Here is a 19,498-nt window from a genome sequence, read left to right on the forward strand (position 1 = left end):
AATCTCTCAATTCTTCCTTGAACCCATTCTGTTCCTCTTTTTCAACTGTCAAGACCTTATCACTTCATACCTCCCTGTTAATTCACCTTCCTGTTGATTTACCTGTTGAAATACCTCCCTGTTGATTCTTTGCCTCCAATCCCTCCCCACTATAACTCTTCTTTCAGACTGCTGCCAGAATGTCTTTCTAAAGCCCAAACTGAACACTGTACCTTCCTTTACTTAAAGTCCTTCAACAAATCCCCTTTATCTGTGAAATAAAGTCCAAAGCCCACAGCAAGAGCTATGCATGACACTCTGCGTGACTTACCTTTTACCCCACTTACCTTTTCAACCTCCTCTTCTGACACGCTCCCTACATACTTTAAGATCCCTTGATACCAAACTATAGACCATTTCCTTGACATACCATGCTGGCTCCTTCAGGGACTTTCCAGATACTCTGGAATTTCAGCCTAGAAAACTCCTGTTTTCTTTAAGATCCACTCAAATATCATCTCCTTTGTAAAGACTTCACCTCCAAGCACACAGTGTGTGCTTCTGTTACAGCACCTCTTGTGTTAAATGTTTTATATGCCTCTTCCCCTTCTGGACTGAGGGGACCTGGAATGTAGGGACCACGTCTCACTCTGTTTTGTACCCTGGCCTTTGACCCAGTACTTGGTGCATAACAAGCCTGCCATAAATGTTCAATGAGAGACCGACAAAATAATTGAATGAATAAATAACTGACTGTGATAGGAGTCAGAATACGAACAGTAAGAAATGTACAAATGAACTGCCGCTGTTGGGTGCTCAGAGGACTGTGTCACATTTATTTGGAAGACCAAAAAATACTGTAATTGATTGCAATCTTTCAATTTAACCCTATATATTTGTTTGTCTTAAAGCAAGATTCACTTAAATTCACCCATGGCCCATTTCTTCTCCAACTTCCACCTCCAAATGAAACTAGCTTTACTTTCTGCCTCTGATACAACAGTAGATCTTTAGTTCATCTTAGGTTTGCCTATAGTAAACTGGTTTCTTATAATAATTTATCGTAAATGGAGATTCCTTCTTTTTTTCCAAAAAGAATTTAAGTTGCAGCCTCATAACTGAAATTATGTATTCCTATTATAGCTTCTTGTACAGAAAATACCCAATAAATGTTTGTTGAATGAAGAAATAAAGGATTGCTCTGGCCCTGCCAGAACTCTTGAGATGTCTAGCAAGAACTGAGACCTCTTGAGAGAGTCCAAGCTCACACTGCTCATTGCACAACAGGCCAATGATTGAGAGAGACGAGTTGCTGGGGCAAGGAGTAGCAACTCAGAAAACCAGCAGACAGCAAAGATGGTGGACTAGCATCCCGGAGAACAAACTTACCCAAGTTAGAATTCAGGCTTCTTTTATACTAAAAGGGAAGGGGGTGTGGTTGTTTGTTGCAAATTTCTTGGTATTGGAATCCTTTGTTCTTGCAGCTGTCCACGTAGGTCAGGTCACCGTGCTCCTGTAAACCTCCAACAGGACAAATGCTATTCGCTATTCTGCAACTCCGTATCTCTATGTGAAGGGGAAAATGTTATACCTTTAAAGGTCAGAGCCTGGAGAATGGGCTGTCCTGTATATCTCAGGGTATATCTCAGGCTATGGGCAACATTCTTAACTTGTAGCAAAAGCAATAGAATGCAAAGGTTAAAGGAAAGGAAACAGATCTGATACGGAGTCAGATTTCCTGGGCACTTAGCTGGGGCACTCTCCCTACCCTGCATGTCTGACTGCATTTCTGCCCATTTTCAACTCATTTGGGTTGTATATTATTTCACACAGATCTTTGAACTTAGGACACTGAAGGCCTGTATGTCTTCAGGGTTCGTAGCTCCTGTAGTGCTAATCTGCCCCAGGGTGGTTAATGTTTAACCCCTAAACCACTGGCTGAATGTCCATAAATCTGAAAGAATAACAAGCACATGCCAATAAATAGCTCGGGTTTATTTAGTGACAGGTGCTTCGGAGGCCATCACCTCTGCTACCCTTTTAGCATGCTCCTCAGTCACCTTCTCCTCCTTTCCATAAAGAGAAAAGGGACCACAAAGCAGGAGAATTCAACCTGAGGGCAGTTCTTGAGGGGCCAGTTCATGAATGACTTTCTGAAGGGCCTCTTGTGCCCTGCACAGAATTTCTGATCCAAATCTCTGATTCCTAGGCCTGTAATTGACTCACCAGGTAATAATGGGATATCTGTGTTTTCTGCAAGCTGAACTGTTCCCTCAGAGCAGGATTATTTTATTTATTGTCTTTTCCTTCTATCATGGACAGTTACAGCTTGCTGCCCCTTCTTCCTTCCCACTAGGTCCCCCCAATTTTTTTTTTCCTTTTCTTTTTACACCCAAGGAGAGAGGGAAGGGCACAAAGCCAGAGGCCCTCCCGGAGCCCATCCCCTCCCAAGCTGCCTCCAGGAAGGCCCTTGGACCCATTCCAGGCCCCAGGCCCTTAGGGTGGACTTTCAACCCCCTTGGCGGCCCTGAGAGGCTCCTGAGACCCTCCAGGGGCCCTGACTACCCCTCACTCTGGCTATGGCAGGGGAGGCACTCCGCTCTCAGCTGCCCCATCTCCTGCCAAGCACTGTGCCCATAGCTCTCTGCTCCACGTGCCCGCCCTGCCACACAGAAGGCCCCTGAATTTCTGAGCCCTGTAGGGACTAGGTTTATGCCCATCAGTGTACCCCATGACACTAAGCCAGGTTCCTAAAGGGATGGCCTGTGACTTAAAATGGTCTCATCAGAGCGACCTCCGGGGTTGGCAGGGAATGCTGGGACTTGGACCCTTCTCAGCCTGGTAAATGCTATGTCTTGTTTCTGCTGCAGCCATAGTGGAAAGTTTGAAGCTGCCAGGAGAGAGGAGGGGTTGCATCATGTGGCAACAAAAGAATGAATCCCGCCCGGGGGAAGCAGAGCCAAGCAATGGATCCCTGTTGTTTGAGTCCTGGATCAAATTGTGCCTGGATCCCCAGTAAGCCAATAAATTTTCTTTATTGCTTAAGCCTGTTTGAGGTTGTTTTATTTCGCTCGGAACATTAAAATTTCTAATTGATACACCCTAGTTAGACTATAAACTTTGTGACAGCAGAGAGGGTCCACCTTGATCACCCTTGGCACATAGTAGGCATTCAATAAACAAATGTTGAATGGAAACATTTCAGCTGGAAGGAACACCTTCTATAAACTCCCCTTTACTCATCTGACAACGAAGGAACCTAGTATTCTGTAGGAAAGTGGTGATGTGGCTCCGGAAGCCAGGATCTTACCCCAACACAAGGCTGTTTCTAACCTCCAAGGGTCTTTGATGGAGTAAACACGTGAGGGTCTTTGAGGAGGCCACAAAAGCAGTCGCTCCCCACCCCCTACTTTCTCTGTGAGTTTTGAACTAAATCAGAGGTAAATAGCCATAAGCTAGATGAGGACCAAAAGTGTCCTTTATTACTAATAAAGCTGATATTAGAGAATGTGGCTTATATTGTCTGGCAAAAGAGCTTCACAGTATTCAAACTCAGAATTCGGCAGAGCTGACCACTCAGCGACAGGCAGCTGGGCCCCATCCTGGGGGAGCAGTATCATCTCCCAAGAAGAAAGGAAGAGAAGATATTATGAGGCACAAATTCTCCTTTGAAACTCACCAGTCATACTGAACCACTCCTTCCCAGGGAGGAATGAGGAGGTGGAGAGAAACCAGGCGTGCTTTGCTAATTGGGCTCCTTCCACCAGGAAGAAAACAGCAAGAGTGGAAAAGACAAGTCTCCCTGACATAAGGCAAGTGTGATTCGGTCAGGTCGGTTGAATCTGCTTTGTTTTTAATCAAAATGTGTTATTTTTCAAAGTGAAGGAATGTGTTTGCTGTCTACAATATCATTCTCCGTGGAATTAGCTCACACACCACAGTCACAGCAAGCTCCCAAAGGAATTCGAGATCTTCATTGAAAATCATGCAAAATTCAAAGGAAGAACCAAGAATTCATGATAAAAGTACACAACTGAGGGCACTAGGTGGCAATAGTCCTTGTGCTCGCACACCATGCCCATCAAAGGCATTTCAAGAGCACTGAAATCTCACACACTTCCCACGCCGACTGTCAGTTTCTTTCTCGCTGATCTCAGAGCCACACGGTGCCTATTAGTCACCGGAGAGCAGAGCCAAAGTTTAACTCCTTGGTGGCACAGGGGAAACGGCACTTCAGATTGGATTCCAGGAAATCTAGGGAAATACTTGACAGGAAGTCTGTTACTGTTCCCAGTTTTGCCAGTGTCAAGGCTGGGGCTGGAGGCATTTTCCGAAACAAATGGTCAGTTTGTTGCCACGTGCTTTTTGTTTTATTCACCAGGGCACTTTATCCTGCTCCAGGTTTTGTTTGTTTGTTGTTTTGTTTTGGGGTTTTTTGTTTGTTTGTTTTTTAAGGTAAACATTTCCCATTCAGGCTTCAAGAGGCTTTCCCAAAAAAAACATTGTTTGTTAATTTGAAGTTTGGTCGACAAATAAATTACATCAACTGGACAATAACAACCCCCCCATTAGCCTACAATACATGTACAATTTAATAGGTTTTACTGAAAACTGTGGTGCTGGATGTTTAATGTGACTCTGAACACAGTGAGGACCAGGATGCCCTGATGCCAGCATGGATCTCCTCTTATGTGGCTGCTAAGACAAAGCTTTGATCTCATCCTGAGAAGCTCCCTTAATGGACTTCTTGCTGGAGGTCACTGGCCAGAACTGGGAGAGAACCCAAGCCAACGATGGAGACCCAGATTGAAATAACATGTTCCCATCCTCTCTTAGCAAATGCAAAGCTCTTTTCTTAGCTATTACCTGCCCCAATTTGTACCATGAGAAGTTCTCCAATGCCACTTTAGCTATCAATAATTGGCAATGCGTTTTGCAATTAACAGCTGCCCACAATCAATTTCAAGGAGCTACGCAGAAACCACTTCCAAAAAAGCAGATTTGGGGATTACTCAGCTGCTTACCTGTCCTCCAGTCCTTTTCTTAGCCCCCACGTCATCTGCTGGAAGAACCTGAAACTTGAAACATGTGCCTAAATGCCCAATTCTGAGTAGATGGTAGATATTTGAGAAATTCTCTACTTGATGTGTACCTAGAGAAAGGGAACGGGCAGTTCCATAAGGACTTGCTGTGTAATTCATAGCAAGGAGCTGACTCATAAGCCCTTTCTAATTTCAGACCAAAGACCCCAGGGAAAGATTTGGGTAAAAAACTTGGCCTCAGAGAAAAGCCACTGAAGTTTATTCATTCCCCTGACGAGAAGCAATTGGGGAATTGCCAGCTGTGATGGACACGTCTCAGTCTTCTCTGGTTTATCTTGTTCATCGGCAGTAGTGAAGGTCCGTGGTAAAGCTGAACTTCCCACCCACCTCACCCAAGCCAACTGGAGGCATAATCCAAGGCTTTGGTTAGTTTCTCACAGCTTCTGCTCACATGCAACATGAAGGGAGCCGGTTCCCCTACCATGACCTCTAAATGACACTTTCCAACACTGAAGACTGCGGGGCCTACTTGAGAAGTAGGAGGTATCTATTGTTAGAGACATTCTGTCATCTGAGCAGCCTCAAGTGGATTTTTTCCCCCCATCTTTCCTTAGCTCCTGATCTGGTGAGTTTGGGGCAAGAAACCCTCCAAGGGCAGCAACCTCGGAGGAAGTGTTTACCAATGCAAGAGGCAGGGCAAGGAGGCAGCCAGAGGGGGCCTGGAGCTGCTCAAGCTCCTGGAACCGTCAGTGCTCAGGCCAAAACTCGAGATTTGTGCGCTGGCCTCTCCCTCGTGATTCCGCATTGAGCTTCTGGAAAATCAGCCTCAGCCAAGCAGCTATCTGGGGCTTAGTGTTTACAGCTGAGCCGGAGACGATAAAACCACAGAGATGCCACCCCTGTTTACGTACTGACCCAGTGGTCAAGGAATCATCCCCGGGGCCCGAGGACAATCTTTGCTGGGTTTCCTCTCTGCAAAACGCCAGAATGCCTTTGCCTCGAAGAGGTCGACTCTGTTGTCAGCTGTGGGAAAAAAAACAGCCAGAGTTGCTATTTACACCCTGAACTGCAAGCTGGGTAAAAATAGCACAAGCAGCCTGGTCCAGCTTCAAACCCCACTGCAGAAAGAGATTATTTTTGGAAGAGAAGATTTTCCTCCCCACCTACAGATCTGAAAACGGTCACCTCCCAGTAGGAGAAGAGGAGAGACGATCCCACGCAAAGGTGAAACATACCCTCTTCTCCACCCCCACGCCCAGAACAGCACACCGAGAGCCAGATTAGAAATACCCTCCCCTGCCAGCCGGGTCAGGCCCCAGCACAGACCTGCAGGTGACCTAGTTCAAGGTAGAGTGGGAATTAATTAACTTTGAGTACAGTGAGAGGAGGCTGCTGTCTGAACATGGATGCTGCCACCATCCTGTTGACTGTCATTGCTGTTTGTCAGGCTACTTGTTTGCCTTTCAAAAAAAAAAAAAAAAAGGAAGAAAAGAGAATTGACCAAAAGAATGCATAAGACCCCAAAACAATCACTTAGATGCTCTATTGCCTGAGGACTTGGAAATCACCCAAGCCTGGTCTGGTCCCATCTCTGTGGAGCCACCCTGAGAGCTGGGGGCCGAAACTCTCACCTGATGTATTTGCTAGAGCTTAGGACCTGATGTTTGGGGCCCCAGGATCTCTTTCAGGTTCGGAAAGTGGCCCACATGACAAGGAAGGAAAGTCACTTCTTTCTTTTCTGTGAAGAGGTATTTTATAGATGCCTATAAGATTATGACACCTGTGTAACTCTAAAGAGATATACACATGCGGATAGTTCCTAGGAAACGTGCAAAACAGCAGAGAAAAATACCAGATCAATGACATCATTCAATTGTTCTATGACCTGAACGTGCCCAGGCCACCCAGAGCTGAGCCCAATAGGTGCTTAGTAGTTATTTTTAGGTAGGAAGGGGGAAAAAAATCTCCCACATCCTAACTTCATCTGAACCTCCTTCTTCAGAGATCTGGGAACCAAAGTGAATCTACTTTGAGGAAACATACCTAGGCATGCCTAACCAACTGAAAGGAAGGGGAGAAGATGACAACATACCACTGCCCCACTTCTCAGCACCTCCCAGCAACACGCACACACAGACCTTTATCACCTTGTCCTCCATGCGGATACTGGTGTAGCTACGGAGCGGGGACGACTGGGTCAAGGTAGAAGCAGCAGAGAAGATCGGATGTGCTTTGGGCACAAAGCCTGGCTTTTCCTCTAGCCTCAGACAGACCTAGTTTTGACTCCTATCTTTGACTCCTATCTTTGACCAAGTCACTTTACTTTTTTGAATCTCACTTTTTTCCCTCTGGGAAGAGAGGTGATAGTACCCACCTGCGGGTTGGTGCAGACGAAATGTCACAACATCTGTAGAGCATGTGTTCTGTGCCTGGTACAGAGTAAGGGATGCTCTGAACCCAGCATCCAGGAGCAGTTGTAGCTTTCCTGTGATACACTGTGGGCCAAATTTTGGACTCTAGCTTGCTTCCAGCTGCCAGATGATGGCAAGTCTACCAAACGGCTAAGATTTAACTCCCTGCAAAAGGCATTGCATTTTCAGAAATTATTGAAAACTTTCTCCCACATTATTATGCCCTTCTGCACATGCCCTTCATTCTCTGTGGACCTTCACCTCTCCGCTGGCATCTTTCTGTAACACCCACTTCCCCAAGCCTTATCAAGAAGCTAGAAATAGAATCTCCCTACTCAGCCATCTCTGCCAATGGAGAGCTCTGGGCAGCTGACTTCCCACTTGAGGGAGGCCACAGAGAGGTAGCCCAGCACCTTTCCAAGTCGCACTGACTGATGACATTGAGAGGGAAGAGCTGCTGCTCTGCTGAGTCATAGCTATTTAAGCTATTTGTCCTCAGGGCTCTGAGACTCCCTAAGGACCTGGGAAAGACGGCTGCATATCCCTTGGAGCAGGACTTCTTTAGGTTTCTATTTGCAAAGTTAAGAAATCCAGATTGCGCTGACTCCGGCCCAGGAACGAGAAGAGCTCAGGTCTTTCCGCCCCCCTCTATCTCGCTGACCTCTGGCTGAGGATTGTAGGCCAAGGTGGCCAGGATCTCCCCTCCAGTCTAAGTCAGCTTCCCCCTGAATCAGCTTTCTTCACCTCCCTATTAATAGCCACTGCTCTGGCTGGCTCCACGCACGGTATGATTACAGTTTAATAATATGTCACAAATAAGGAAGCAGGGAACTTCCTGGAGCTGGGCTGCTGAGGCCAGGAGAGCTCATGTTCCCCCCCAGAAGGCAGAGGTGGGGGCTTGTTTTCTGCAGAAGGAGCAGCTGGCTAGAGATTGGCCTCTAAGACAAGGCACTGCTTTGCGATTTCTGTCTTACTGAGATGCCTTTGGTTTAGGGCAGGAGACAAGCCTGCAGGTGATCTTCCATTTTACTGGAGCCTTTATTCCCACAGGTATTCCTGGGTAGCACTGAAAAAGTGTGGTTTTCATCCAATGATGCAGTTCCTTCAGCTACCCTGGTTGGAAGTTCTGGGCCAAGCTAGGGTTAGTCCCTCCCAAGGTCACCTTTTCTCTGACACTACAGCAGCAAGGTGGCCTAGTTAGAGAGGCTTGGATTCTCTGGATGTGACAGGATGCCAAGAGCAGACTGAACCCTGGCAAAAAAAAAAAAAAAAAAAAAAATTGTTTTCATGCCATTCTCCACCCCCTCCTCTGTCTCTCCCTAGTAAAAGCAGACATGCTGAACAATCTTTGGTATTAAATTCATACTGACAAGCAATGTATTCGGGTTGCCCTATATTCTGTTCCAGCATTCTTGTTCTTTGTTAGCCCTAGAGAGGGAAGAAGACACAAATTTAGGAGCCAGGCACTGAGTTCAAATTCTGACTCAATCTCTCAGTTGAGAGGGTTTAGTAAGTTTATTCAATTTTCCTGAATCTCCATCTTCTCATGTATATAAAAGGAATAATAATCTATCCTGAAATGGCTTTATACAAGTAAAATGAAACAACTTTGGCAAAAATCCTGGTACAGTACCTGGAATATAGTAGGTGATCAATAAACAGTCTTAATTTTCTTTCCAGAAAATAAAAAGTCAGGAAAATATGAGGTCAAACCAAGGATGTCCAGGCACCTCACACTCGTGGGGGAAAATGGGCAGCATCTCCAAATGTGCAGACCCATGACAGATACATCTCTGACACGAAAGCTCGCAAGAACAAGTAGAACCTCGTTTCCTTTCTCTGAATTCGTACCATTTAGAGTCCCAAAGAGAGGCCCAATCTAGACTGTGATGCGTCTTGCTGAGGCCATAGTGAGGAGTCTTCTGGCTCCATTTATCTTCCCTAATGACATTTATTGGAGGTCTCAGAGTTGATAAACAAAGGATGGCAGGGGAGGGTAGAGCTCGGTGGTAGAGTGTGTGCTTAGCATGCATGAGGTCCTGGGTTCAATCCCCAGTACTGCCATTAAATAAATAAGTAAATAAATACTACCCCCACCCCCAAATATTGTGTATATAAAAAAAAAAAAAGGATGGCATGAGGAAGAATGGGTAAGGCAAAGTGTAGGGACTGTATGCTTAGCTACATTTCAAGGTCCCCATTCAAAGAACCAGGTCAACCAGACCTCCAGGGTGAACCCTGCTATCAGCAAGGCCAAAGGAGAAACAAAATGTCATGCCTGCTGAGAAATGATCTGCCCTCAAACACCTGCTTATTAGATGACAAATAATGGTCTCCTTAACCCAGTACCAGCTGGCTTCCCTCAGCGACTACTTCAAGTCTGGGAAGGTGGCAGACTTTGTTCTTGCTGCAGTTTGCTCCCTTCTCGCTTGCCAACAGCCGGCATATATCTGATGGGAGGCAGCCAGGGCTCCCAGCGGCACAAAGTGGGGCAAGCCCCAGCATGATCTGCCCCCAACTGGGCACTGAGTGGGGGCTGGGGTGGGGAGGAGAGACAGGCTGAGTGGACTTGGGCTCACTTCCATAAAAGCAGCCCAGAATCCCCTCCGCCTCAGTAGCCAAAGGAGCAGGACTGCCCCGATACCTCTTGGTGTCCCCTTGGGACCTACCCTTGGTATTAACTCTCACATGATTTTCTTATATGCAGATGGTGAGGGGGATGAGCACACTGTCATTTATTTACATGCCATGGAGATCACCCACCCAGACACCGATCACTCCTTCAGTCACTAAACGAATAGTGTTTGAACACTAACCTCACACTAGCACTGTTTGAGGTTCTGAACAGACATTGGTGAATAGAACAAAGATGCTCTCTGCCCTTGGAGGGGTGGGAGCCAGACAATGAGTGTGAAAGTAAATGGGTATGTATTTCAAATGGTGAGACATGCCTAGTGAGAGAAGAGCTTGGTACAGTTACAGAATGATGGCGGTGGTGAGGGTGTCTGATTTCATAGTCAGGGGAGGCCATTCTGAGGAGGTGACAGTTAAGGACCTGACTGATGGAATATTGGTGGCATTTGGCCATGAAGGTACCCCCTCACTGCTCAGCTAAGTTCCCTTCTCTCTTAATGAAAGACTCTAAGAAGAATGAAAGGGTCCCTCAGCCAGGGATGCAGTGAAGAACATTCTGGGAGAATGAATGCTGCCACCAAACCCTTCTTCCAAGTCTCCTGCTGTCCTGCCGTGCGCACATTTACTTCTCTCCCCTTTCTCCCGCACCCCCAGCACTCATCTGCCCTCTGCCCAGGGCCTTTCTGCTACATTTGTTTCCCTGCCAACTCTTCCTTGTTCCTGTTACCCGGCAGGTTCTCATCACTGGGAGGACATTGCCCCTCACCAGCTCAGCTCATGTCTTTGAAAGCAGTTTTCTCCAAGGTCCCCACAGTCCTGCCTATGGATCTCCAGAAGCCAAAAAGCTGTGACCTGCAACAGATAAAACTCATCATTCCTGCTGGACCCGCAGGCTAATCAGGGTCTTTGCTCTCTTGCTCTCTCTCTCAGGATTGTTCTCCTCAATTAGCATTGGCTAAGTTGACATCAATGCCATCCACCACCTGCATGGAGGTTTTCCCTCAAGACTGTTGGGGAACCAGCCCAGACGTTGGAGCCAGACAGCTGTGGATTTGAATCCCAGCTCCCCACTGTAACAAGCTTAGTGACCTTGGGCAGGTCAGGAGTTTCCTCTGGGCTCAGGTTCCTTACATGCAAGAGGAAGAGAATGCGTACTCTGCAGAGTGGATGTAAGAATTAGCCAAGAGGGATGCAAAGTGGATGGAATGTAGTAGGTGCATTTGTTTCTGTACCAGCTATAAACACCCTGAGCAGAGCTCTGGCAGTGCCTCTTTTAGGAAGGTGATTGATTGCTCTTTTAAGAATGGTGGCCAAGTCTCTATTTCACCAACCATTTGGCCACAGTAGCTCTTCAATCTGAGTATCGCTAAAAAAACCAGGTGAAAAGAGGACATTTCAGGACATGGTAAAGGGCATGGATCCCAGAATCTTGGATTGGAAGGAATCTTGAGAAAATTCGAGTCCAAGTTCTTGCCATCAGGCAGGATTGAATTTAAATTTCAGACAGATGGAAGTCTTTTCCAATACATAGTTGAGCAGGCATCACCACGCTGCCCCAGCAGAACTGTTCTTGTGATCACACACACTTTATTACTCACTCAGTTCTTCAATCAGTAATTCAAAAATGTTTACGGAGCAGTTACTATGTGCCGAGTACTATTCAAGTCACGTGGGATATGGGGGCAGGAAGACAAATTCTAGCCCTCATGGAGATCAGATATCTGTAGAGATTTAAAAAGAAAGAGAGACAGAATGGAAGGAAGGGAGGGGAAAAGGAGTTAGAGAAAAAAAGAAAAAGAAGTGATACGAAGGAAATAAAACAAGGTAACAGGATGGAGCGATGGGGTGAGGGTGATGAAGTGGGGCGGCCAGAGACGGTCCTTTCTGAGGAGACGACATGTGAGCAGAGACCTGACCAGTGAGAAGGAGGCGGGCACAGCAGGATGAGGGATCTTCGTGTGGCTGTGGTTAGACTGCAGGAGCAAGAGCATGTAGGGCCACGAAGATTGAATGTTATTCTAATTACAGGGTTTTAAGCAGAGGTCTGGTCTGATTTACGTTTTGAAAAGCTCCCTGTGGCTATTCTTGGAAATGAGCTACAAGGCGCACGGGTGACAGTAAGGAGACCAGGTAAGGAGGTTGTTGCCGAGTCCGGATAAGGGGAGACGGTGAAAACTGGCCAGATTTGAGATATATATTTTGAGGGTAGAGCTAACAGGACTTACCCGTAGGTGAGATATGGGGGCCGGGGAGTGGGGTGGTAGAAAGAGAGAAGTCAGAGGGGAGGGTAGAGCTCAGTGGCAGAGCACTTGCTAGGCATGCCCAAGGTCCTGCGTTCGATCCCTGGTACTTCCATCTAAATAAACCTAATTACCGCCCCCCCCCAAAGTGAAATAAAAAGTTTTTGTTTTTTTTTAAAGAGAGAGAGAATTCAAAGATGACTGCTAGATTTTGAACCTAATAAACTGGTAGAATAGTAGTGCTGTTTAATAAGATGGGATTGTTTCGGAGAAATTACGTATTCCATGTCTTTCTCATTCTCTAGACTATATGTTCCTGAAGGCAGGGCCCCTAACTCTCTCATTCACTGCTGTGTGCTCCAGGCATGTCTTTCTCATTCTCTAGACTATATGTTCCTGAAGGCAGGGCCCCTAACTCTCTCATTCACTGCTGTGTTCTCCGTGTCCTGGCACAATGGCTGGTTTGCAGAATGACAAAGCAACCACCTGCCAATGATTGAGTGTGTAGCCCGTGCCCAGCCCTGTAGTCATTTTCATTTAATCTGCACAAGAGAAATGTGAGGAGATACTTGTGTGAACCCTCATTTCACAAACAAGGAGTAGGGTTCAGAGGGTTAATTGACAGCCTCAAGGTCTCCTAGGTGTTGCACGGTAAAGCTTAATAATGGTGTGTCTGGCTGCAAACTCTAGGCTCTTCACCGGTGAACCACACAGTCCGTCTTGGATGGGTAGGTGGATGGGTGGACAGATGGATCAAAGGATGGATGAATGGATAGATGGGAAGAAGTTAACATCACATGCTGAAAATCATCTGTACCAAAGTGTCTCCCTGAGAGTAAAAGAAACTCAAACCGAAAGGAACTACCCCTGAAAGGCAAAAATAGAGGCACCAAGTACAAATTCCCACTAGAGTTATTTCCAAGAATTCCGAGGAGATAGAATTCAGTCTCTAGGGGGAAACCATAGAAAGTTCTAAAAAGCTTTGTCACGTTAAAAAAGAAAACTTAGAAATCTGAAGAAATGATCTTTTCAGGGAGCATTTCCTAGTACTTTTTTCGGTGATCTGGGATTACTTTAAGAGCATTAGGATCACATGAAATATTTTTGATATTTGAAAAATATCTTCTGAGAACAAAGGCAGAAAAATATTGCTTATGAGCCAGGCAGCCCAGAACCTGGAGCTACTCAGGGGTGCCACTGATTACTTCCACGGCTCAGTAAGTACATCAAATCTTAGCCATGGCCCATTAGAACCCAGTTTCCCGGTGTTCCTGGTAGGTGCTCTGCTAGACTACGACCTTCTCCCTGAGGGTAGCCTGCACCTAGTTTATGTCGACCCGGTGACACTGGTCAGGAACGTGGGGCCCAGCCTCGATCCCTCCCCTTCTCTCACTATGACATAAACACAAAACCTGTTGAGCACTTACTATGCCAGACACTGTTCTCGACGCATGGCTCTCATTTGACGTTTGCTATGAGCGCTATGCTGGAGATGAGGACACTGAGGCCACTGACTGGCCAAGTCACACTGCCAGGAAGTGTATGGAACCAGTGCTGTCTGGAGCCACAGCCTGGACGGCTAAACACCACATGACCTTGCGGTGAAACAATCCTCCATCCCGTGGACTCTGCCGTCTTAATCATACTCTCAGGTGTCTCTTCCTCCCCATCCCCGTGGGCACTGCCCTCCTGTGGCATTTTATCTTTTCTCATCTCTGAAATTGCCCCATCCTCCTAAATTACCTCCCTGCCTCCCTATTACCTCCCATCCAGCCTTCCTGCCTCTCTCTTATCCTTCCTTCCATAACTGACCAAGTTGGGATCTGACACCTGTCGGACCAGGTCATGCTTCTGCTCAAAATCCTTTATTGGTTTCTTGTTGCCTGTGAGTTAAAAACCCTTATAAGGCCCTTCAAATACCTGGTGCCAGCCTCATCCTTCTCTCCTGCTGTTTCCCTTGAAACCCGTGTTCCAGGCAGACCAAACACGCGCTCTCAGGTATGAACGCTACGCTTCTTCCTTTTCTCGTCTGTGCAACACCCCCCCCCACCCCATGTGCACGAGCACCTGTGCACACGCACACACGCACTCTCCTTGTCTATTCCGTGATTCCTCTTTATTCTCTGAGACTCAGTTGCTAAGATGCCTTCTCTGTGAAGCCTTTCCTCATTCTCACAATCCCATAGAGGCACCGCTTCCCTCTCTTTGGCATTGTGCCTTCATAGCACTGATAAAACACGTAGTTTTTTTTATTATAATTTTCTGTTCACAAACTGTTTCTTTCTAAGATTGTAAGGTCCTTGAGGGCGGGGAACCGTGGTTATCTTGTTACTATTGTGTATCCCCAGCATCTGTGCATATTTATAAATCTTTGTTAAATGAGTAAAGGAATGACTTGTTGAAATTAATTGATTTTCGAAGTAGATTTCAAAATCTGGGCAACATTTGGTCCTCACTTTCCCATTGTCAGACTTCTCTACCTGGGGATTCCTGCTGCCGAGGGGCTCTGGTTGAGACTGAATGTCATAGTAGCTAACAAAAAGGACTCACATTACCTGGTTTTAAAACCTGGGACTACCATCTGCTAGCTACGGGTGGGCTCTTAAGGAAGTTACCCTCTCACTAAGCCTCAGTTTTCTCTACTATAAAACTGAGTTAATAATAGGACCTATCACAAGGCTAATGTGAGGGCTAATAAAAAAAAGACCATGTGGAGCATTTGGTGGCTGGCACAGAGCTAGTGCTCAGTACATATGTGCTATTATTAGTAGCTATTTTCCTGACAGCTTTGCTTGACCCCATTGTGTCACCATCACTTTTTGAACCAAATGTCTGGAGTCTGGTTCTCAAACACGAAGGCTCAATTTCAGCACACTCTCCATTCGCCAAAGTATTGGGTCATGCCTTGGGGAATATGGAAGCAGGTGACAGCTGAAGGCAGGAGTCACCTTTTGCTTATAAGTCATGATTTATTGCTTAGAAACCAAAAGTAAGCCTTGCTAACCAGTCAGCAGATTACCTGAATTCAAAGTTCCCGTCCCTCTGCCCCCTGGCTCTCCCTTGCATTTGGTAAAAGAGAGGTGATTGGTGTAGGCAGTTTTGGATACGAGCAGCAATTTCTCCTTGGAGGAAAGGAAGTGGGACACAGAATGTCAGGGCTGGCTGTAGGGTGCTTTTTTCCTTCTGCAGGCTGCACAGAGGTGTACAAAGTGACCTTAGGTAAACAAAATCCCCGGTGTGGGTCCCAAACCCAGCTGGAGGAAGTGCCCTCCTTTCAATTTTCATACATGAGGGTGTTGCAGTCTCTGTTTCAGACCTGAGTTTTCTAGATCTCTATTCAAGCAGCCTCTTTTATTAGAGGTCATGACAGTCTCAATGGAACCTCAAACTAAATGGCCAAGACATAAATTGCAAGATTATCCCACAAATGTGTGTGCCAATGAAGTGAATGAGAAGCGACAAGGAAAAGAACAAGATGATTGCTCAAAAGAATTCAAAGACTCTTCATGTCACATCACTTTCTAAAGAACTAAAAAAAAAAAAAAATAACATAATTTTGGGTCAAGGGTGAGGACTTGCTTTGAATGTACAACCTTTTATAATCATGTTACATGTGGCTATTTTAGCAATGCTATTGTCCCAACTATCTTTCTGGGAGAGCTGGCATTTCTGGTTTAAAGGAGCCTAGGTTGGAAAACAGGAGTTAACAGAAAGTGATTGGTTTTATCATCTATGCAGAGAGCAGAAGTGGATTTTTCCAAATGGATTAATCAGAAAATTTGGCCAGGAGGGGAGGGTATAGCTCAGTGGTAGAAAGCATGCTTAGCATGCAGGAGGTCCTGGGTTCAATCCCTAGTACCTCCATTAAAAAAAAGAAAAAAGAAATCAGGCTGGAAAGATTGTGAGATCCCATACCTGGGTCCCTCTTCCCAACACCTGCTCTCTCTCTTCTTTATTTTTTCATTCTTGCCTTTATGTTTTCTTATGAAGCAAAATATGTTTTTGTTTATTATGTGAAGTTACTCTTCAATTTCCTCTTGGTTTTACTTTATTTGGTCAGATAGGATTTTCTGCACATTCATCCCAAGGGAGAAATGTGGCAGGAGAAATCAGAAAGAAAATAAAAAGAGTATCTATATCTATCAGAATGACTAAACTGAAAAATAAACAAATAGACAATTTCAAGTGCTGGCAAGAACTCTCATGCACCGCTGCTGGGAATGCAACTGCTTTGGAAAAAGTTTGTTAGTTTCTTCTAAATTTAAACATCCACTTGCATATGATCCAGCAATCTCATTTCTAAGAATCTACCCAAGAGAAGTGAAAAAGTATACAAAATACATACAAGAGCCTGTCCACAAATGTTAATAGCAGCTTTTTCATAATATCCAGCAACTGGAAACAAAACAAATGTTCATCACCTGGTGGGTAATAAATAAATAAAAAGGAATGACATACTGAGCCATGTAACAACATGAATGAACCTCTAAAGAATTATGTTAAGGCATTACAAAAGAATCCAGATTCAGAAGGCTACATACATATTGTATGGTATTCTGGAAAAGGCAAAACTACAGAACAGAAATCAGATCAGTGGTTGTCAGGGGCTGGCGATGGAAGAAGTGTGTTCATTATAAAAGGGACATGAAGGAACTTTTTGAGGTGATGGAAAGAGTCTATCCCTTGATTGCGGTGATGATTAGTTACATGACTGTATACATTTGGCAAAACTCATAGAACAATACAGCTCCCTAGACCTGAAGAGAGTAGGGAAGAGAGAGGAAGAGGAAAGGATCAGAGAGAATAGTGGGGCCTGGAGATGCAGAGGCTGAACATAAAGGGACCCACAGGAAGGATTAGGGTCCATGTTCACCACTTCCCAGCCTGTGATCGAGTGATGGGCAACCTTGCATTGCCTGTGTCCAGGCCATACTGGTGAGGACTTTCCTTGGGTAGCAGATAGCACATCACCCTCTGACCAGCCAGCTAAAATGACTCAACTTTGATTCCCTAAGACTTTGCTCAGCTCTTTGTCCAACATACACCAGGAGGAGACATCCTCCTCCTTGCTGTTACGGGAGTGACTGCCAGCTACCCGACACTCCCAGCACTTGAACTTGGTTAGACTGAATGAAACCATTTGAGAACCTTCACTCCCACCAGGAGATTTCCCACGTTAGTTACATTTCCTGCCTTCTAAACTTCTCTCTTGTACCTTGTTTCCAATGGAATGAAGGTAAAAGCCAAAGCAAGTTGCACCCCCACCCCCACCATATATTCGATGAATGTCACTAATTACCTTTTGCACTGGGGTCGAAAAGAATTCTTTTGTTGGAAGACCATCAGTTCATCAGCTTTTCACTGGCCAGCTCTAGAGTCTGGGTCCCTGCCCAGGAGGAAGTCTTAGGGAAGGAGACGGACAATCAACCTGGTGAAGACCGCCACAGAGGCCTGGGCCAAGTGCTACAAGGACCCAGTGGAAGACGGGCGGCAAGGGGCCCCTGGGAACCCTTTCTAGAACATTGCTTTCTAGTCCAGACCAGGAATTCCTGTCTAACTCTGACCTTTTCTTCAGTGGGCAACCTTCACTCCCCCTTGTTAAATAAACAAGCATTCCCTGAAGAGATTGAGAAAGCTCCCTGGGGGTGGGGAGGGTGTAGCTCAAGGGGTAGAGCCCATGCTTAGCATGTATCAGAGGTCCTGGATTTAATTCCTAGTACCTTCTCTAAAAATAAATAAATAAACCGAATTACTGCCCCCGCCCCACCCCCCACCCTCCGCCAAAAAAAAAAAAAAAAAAAAGAAAGAAAACTCCCTGAGGGCAGGGACCTCATCTGTTTATCCCTAGCTCACTCCTGGCTCCTAAAGACTAGTTGAGAGAACACGTTAAGTTATTGTATTTGGGGATATTGAGTATTTGTTAAATATACAGACATAAAGAAATAAAAAAAACATGGTCAGAAAGTGCATGCAAAGAGGAGGATCATTATAAATGAGCCTAACAACCCTTGTCATCTGACCAGTGGTTCACATGCATTTTCCCACTTCGAATATCATACACCCATGCCTTGCCTTCACTAAAGGAACACTAATCAGCATTTTTTTTTTTTAGCTCTCAGGTGCCAGGCATTATCTCACTTTGTCCTTACAGCAGCCCTCTTTTACAGAGGACTCAACTGAGCCTCAGAAGGGAACCAACCTATCCAAGGTCACACAGCAAACTAGAGCCTGGAAGCCTGCTTTTTAATCCCCTCTGCCTGGTAGTCTCCTGCCCACAGGCAGAAAAAAATCTCTGCATTCTTCTGTTGAGCTCTACCTGCCTTATCTCTTTCAGGCGAGCTTCCCTTGGGCTAAATCTAGCTCTACCCAAGGCAAGATGAAGTATCTGAGGCAGAGGACACAACAGGTCCAAACCAGTCATCTCAGTGGTAACTCTGACCTTTTCTTTGCAAGATGACTACCCACTCCTCTGGTTAAACAGAAACTCCCAGAGCTCCCTCCTACAGCCAGGGCTCTCTCTTTCCTCAGCCCTGCTCCCTCAGATGGCCGGCTTTCTCACTGGTACCACTTCTTTATAATACTGAGATATAAAACCAAAATGAAACCTGAGCCTTGGGTACGTCTCATCACCATGGAAACAACTGCAACCCGGAGTGCCTCCAGGAGATGTGGGTGCTGTTCTTCCAATGGAAATAGGGTTTGGGAACTGGATAAAGCTAAAACAAGCTCCTGTTGGATTAGTGACAGTTTTCATAATAAACACCATGCTCGGTGTCAGATTATGTCAACAGCAGCATTATCAACTTATATTTTTCAATTTCCGACACCGTGCTGGCTCGGTGCAGAACATACCAGCCAAATGAACGCCAGCTCAAATTATCCTACTTTTGTGAAGGGATGTTTTAAACTCTATTAAGGTGGCTCAAAGAATGTGGTAGGGGAGAAAAAAACAGTAATAAATTTCAAGAGCGTTCTGTAGATGAATTTTTGCTTCTGGGAATGGGAAACCAAAATTTTCCCAAGAGACTCCATTATTAAAGCCATAAATAAAACATCCCTGAGTGAACTACTTGGTTGCAGTGATTGCGTGGCTGTGCTCTGGAGAAGTGGCTCGGAATTGGAGGCGGGCAGCCCAGGGGAGGCTGGGGAGGTGAGCAAGTCTGAGAACATTCTGCTGCTTCTTCCACGTGTT

General features: G+C 45.7%; 1 protein-coding gene across 2 annotated transcripts in view; it reads right to left on the bottom strand.

Annotated features, from left to right (window-relative positions):
* Window positions 1–3,025: 3,025 nt before the first annotated feature.
* Window positions 3,026–19,498, bottom strand: part of YPEL2 (yippee like 2) — a 77,011-nt gene continuing 60,538 nt past the window's right edge. The window contains exons 5-6 of one of the 2 annotated variants that reach the window (XM_074342708.1): window positions 8,595–8,683; window positions 3,026–7,597 (exon numbers count right to left, since the gene is read on the bottom strand). In XM_074342708.1, coding sequence (XP_074198809.1) covers window positions 8,630–8,683 — 54 coding nt within the window. In that variant the 3' untranslated portion in view covers window positions 3,026–7,597; window positions 8,595–8,629. Of the gene's footprint in view, window positions 8,684–19,498 lie in introns of both variants that reach the window. The other variant, XM_074342707.1, reaches the window with a different exon arrangement.

The sequence above is a fragment of the Camelus bactrianus genome, chromosome 16 (genome assembly GCF_048773025.1).
Source record: "Camelus bactrianus isolate YW-2024 breed Bactrian camel chromosome 16, ASM4877302v1, whole genome shotgun sequence".
Lineage (NCBI taxonomy): Eukaryota > Metazoa > Chordata > Mammalia > Artiodactyla > Camelidae > Camelus > Camelus bactrianus.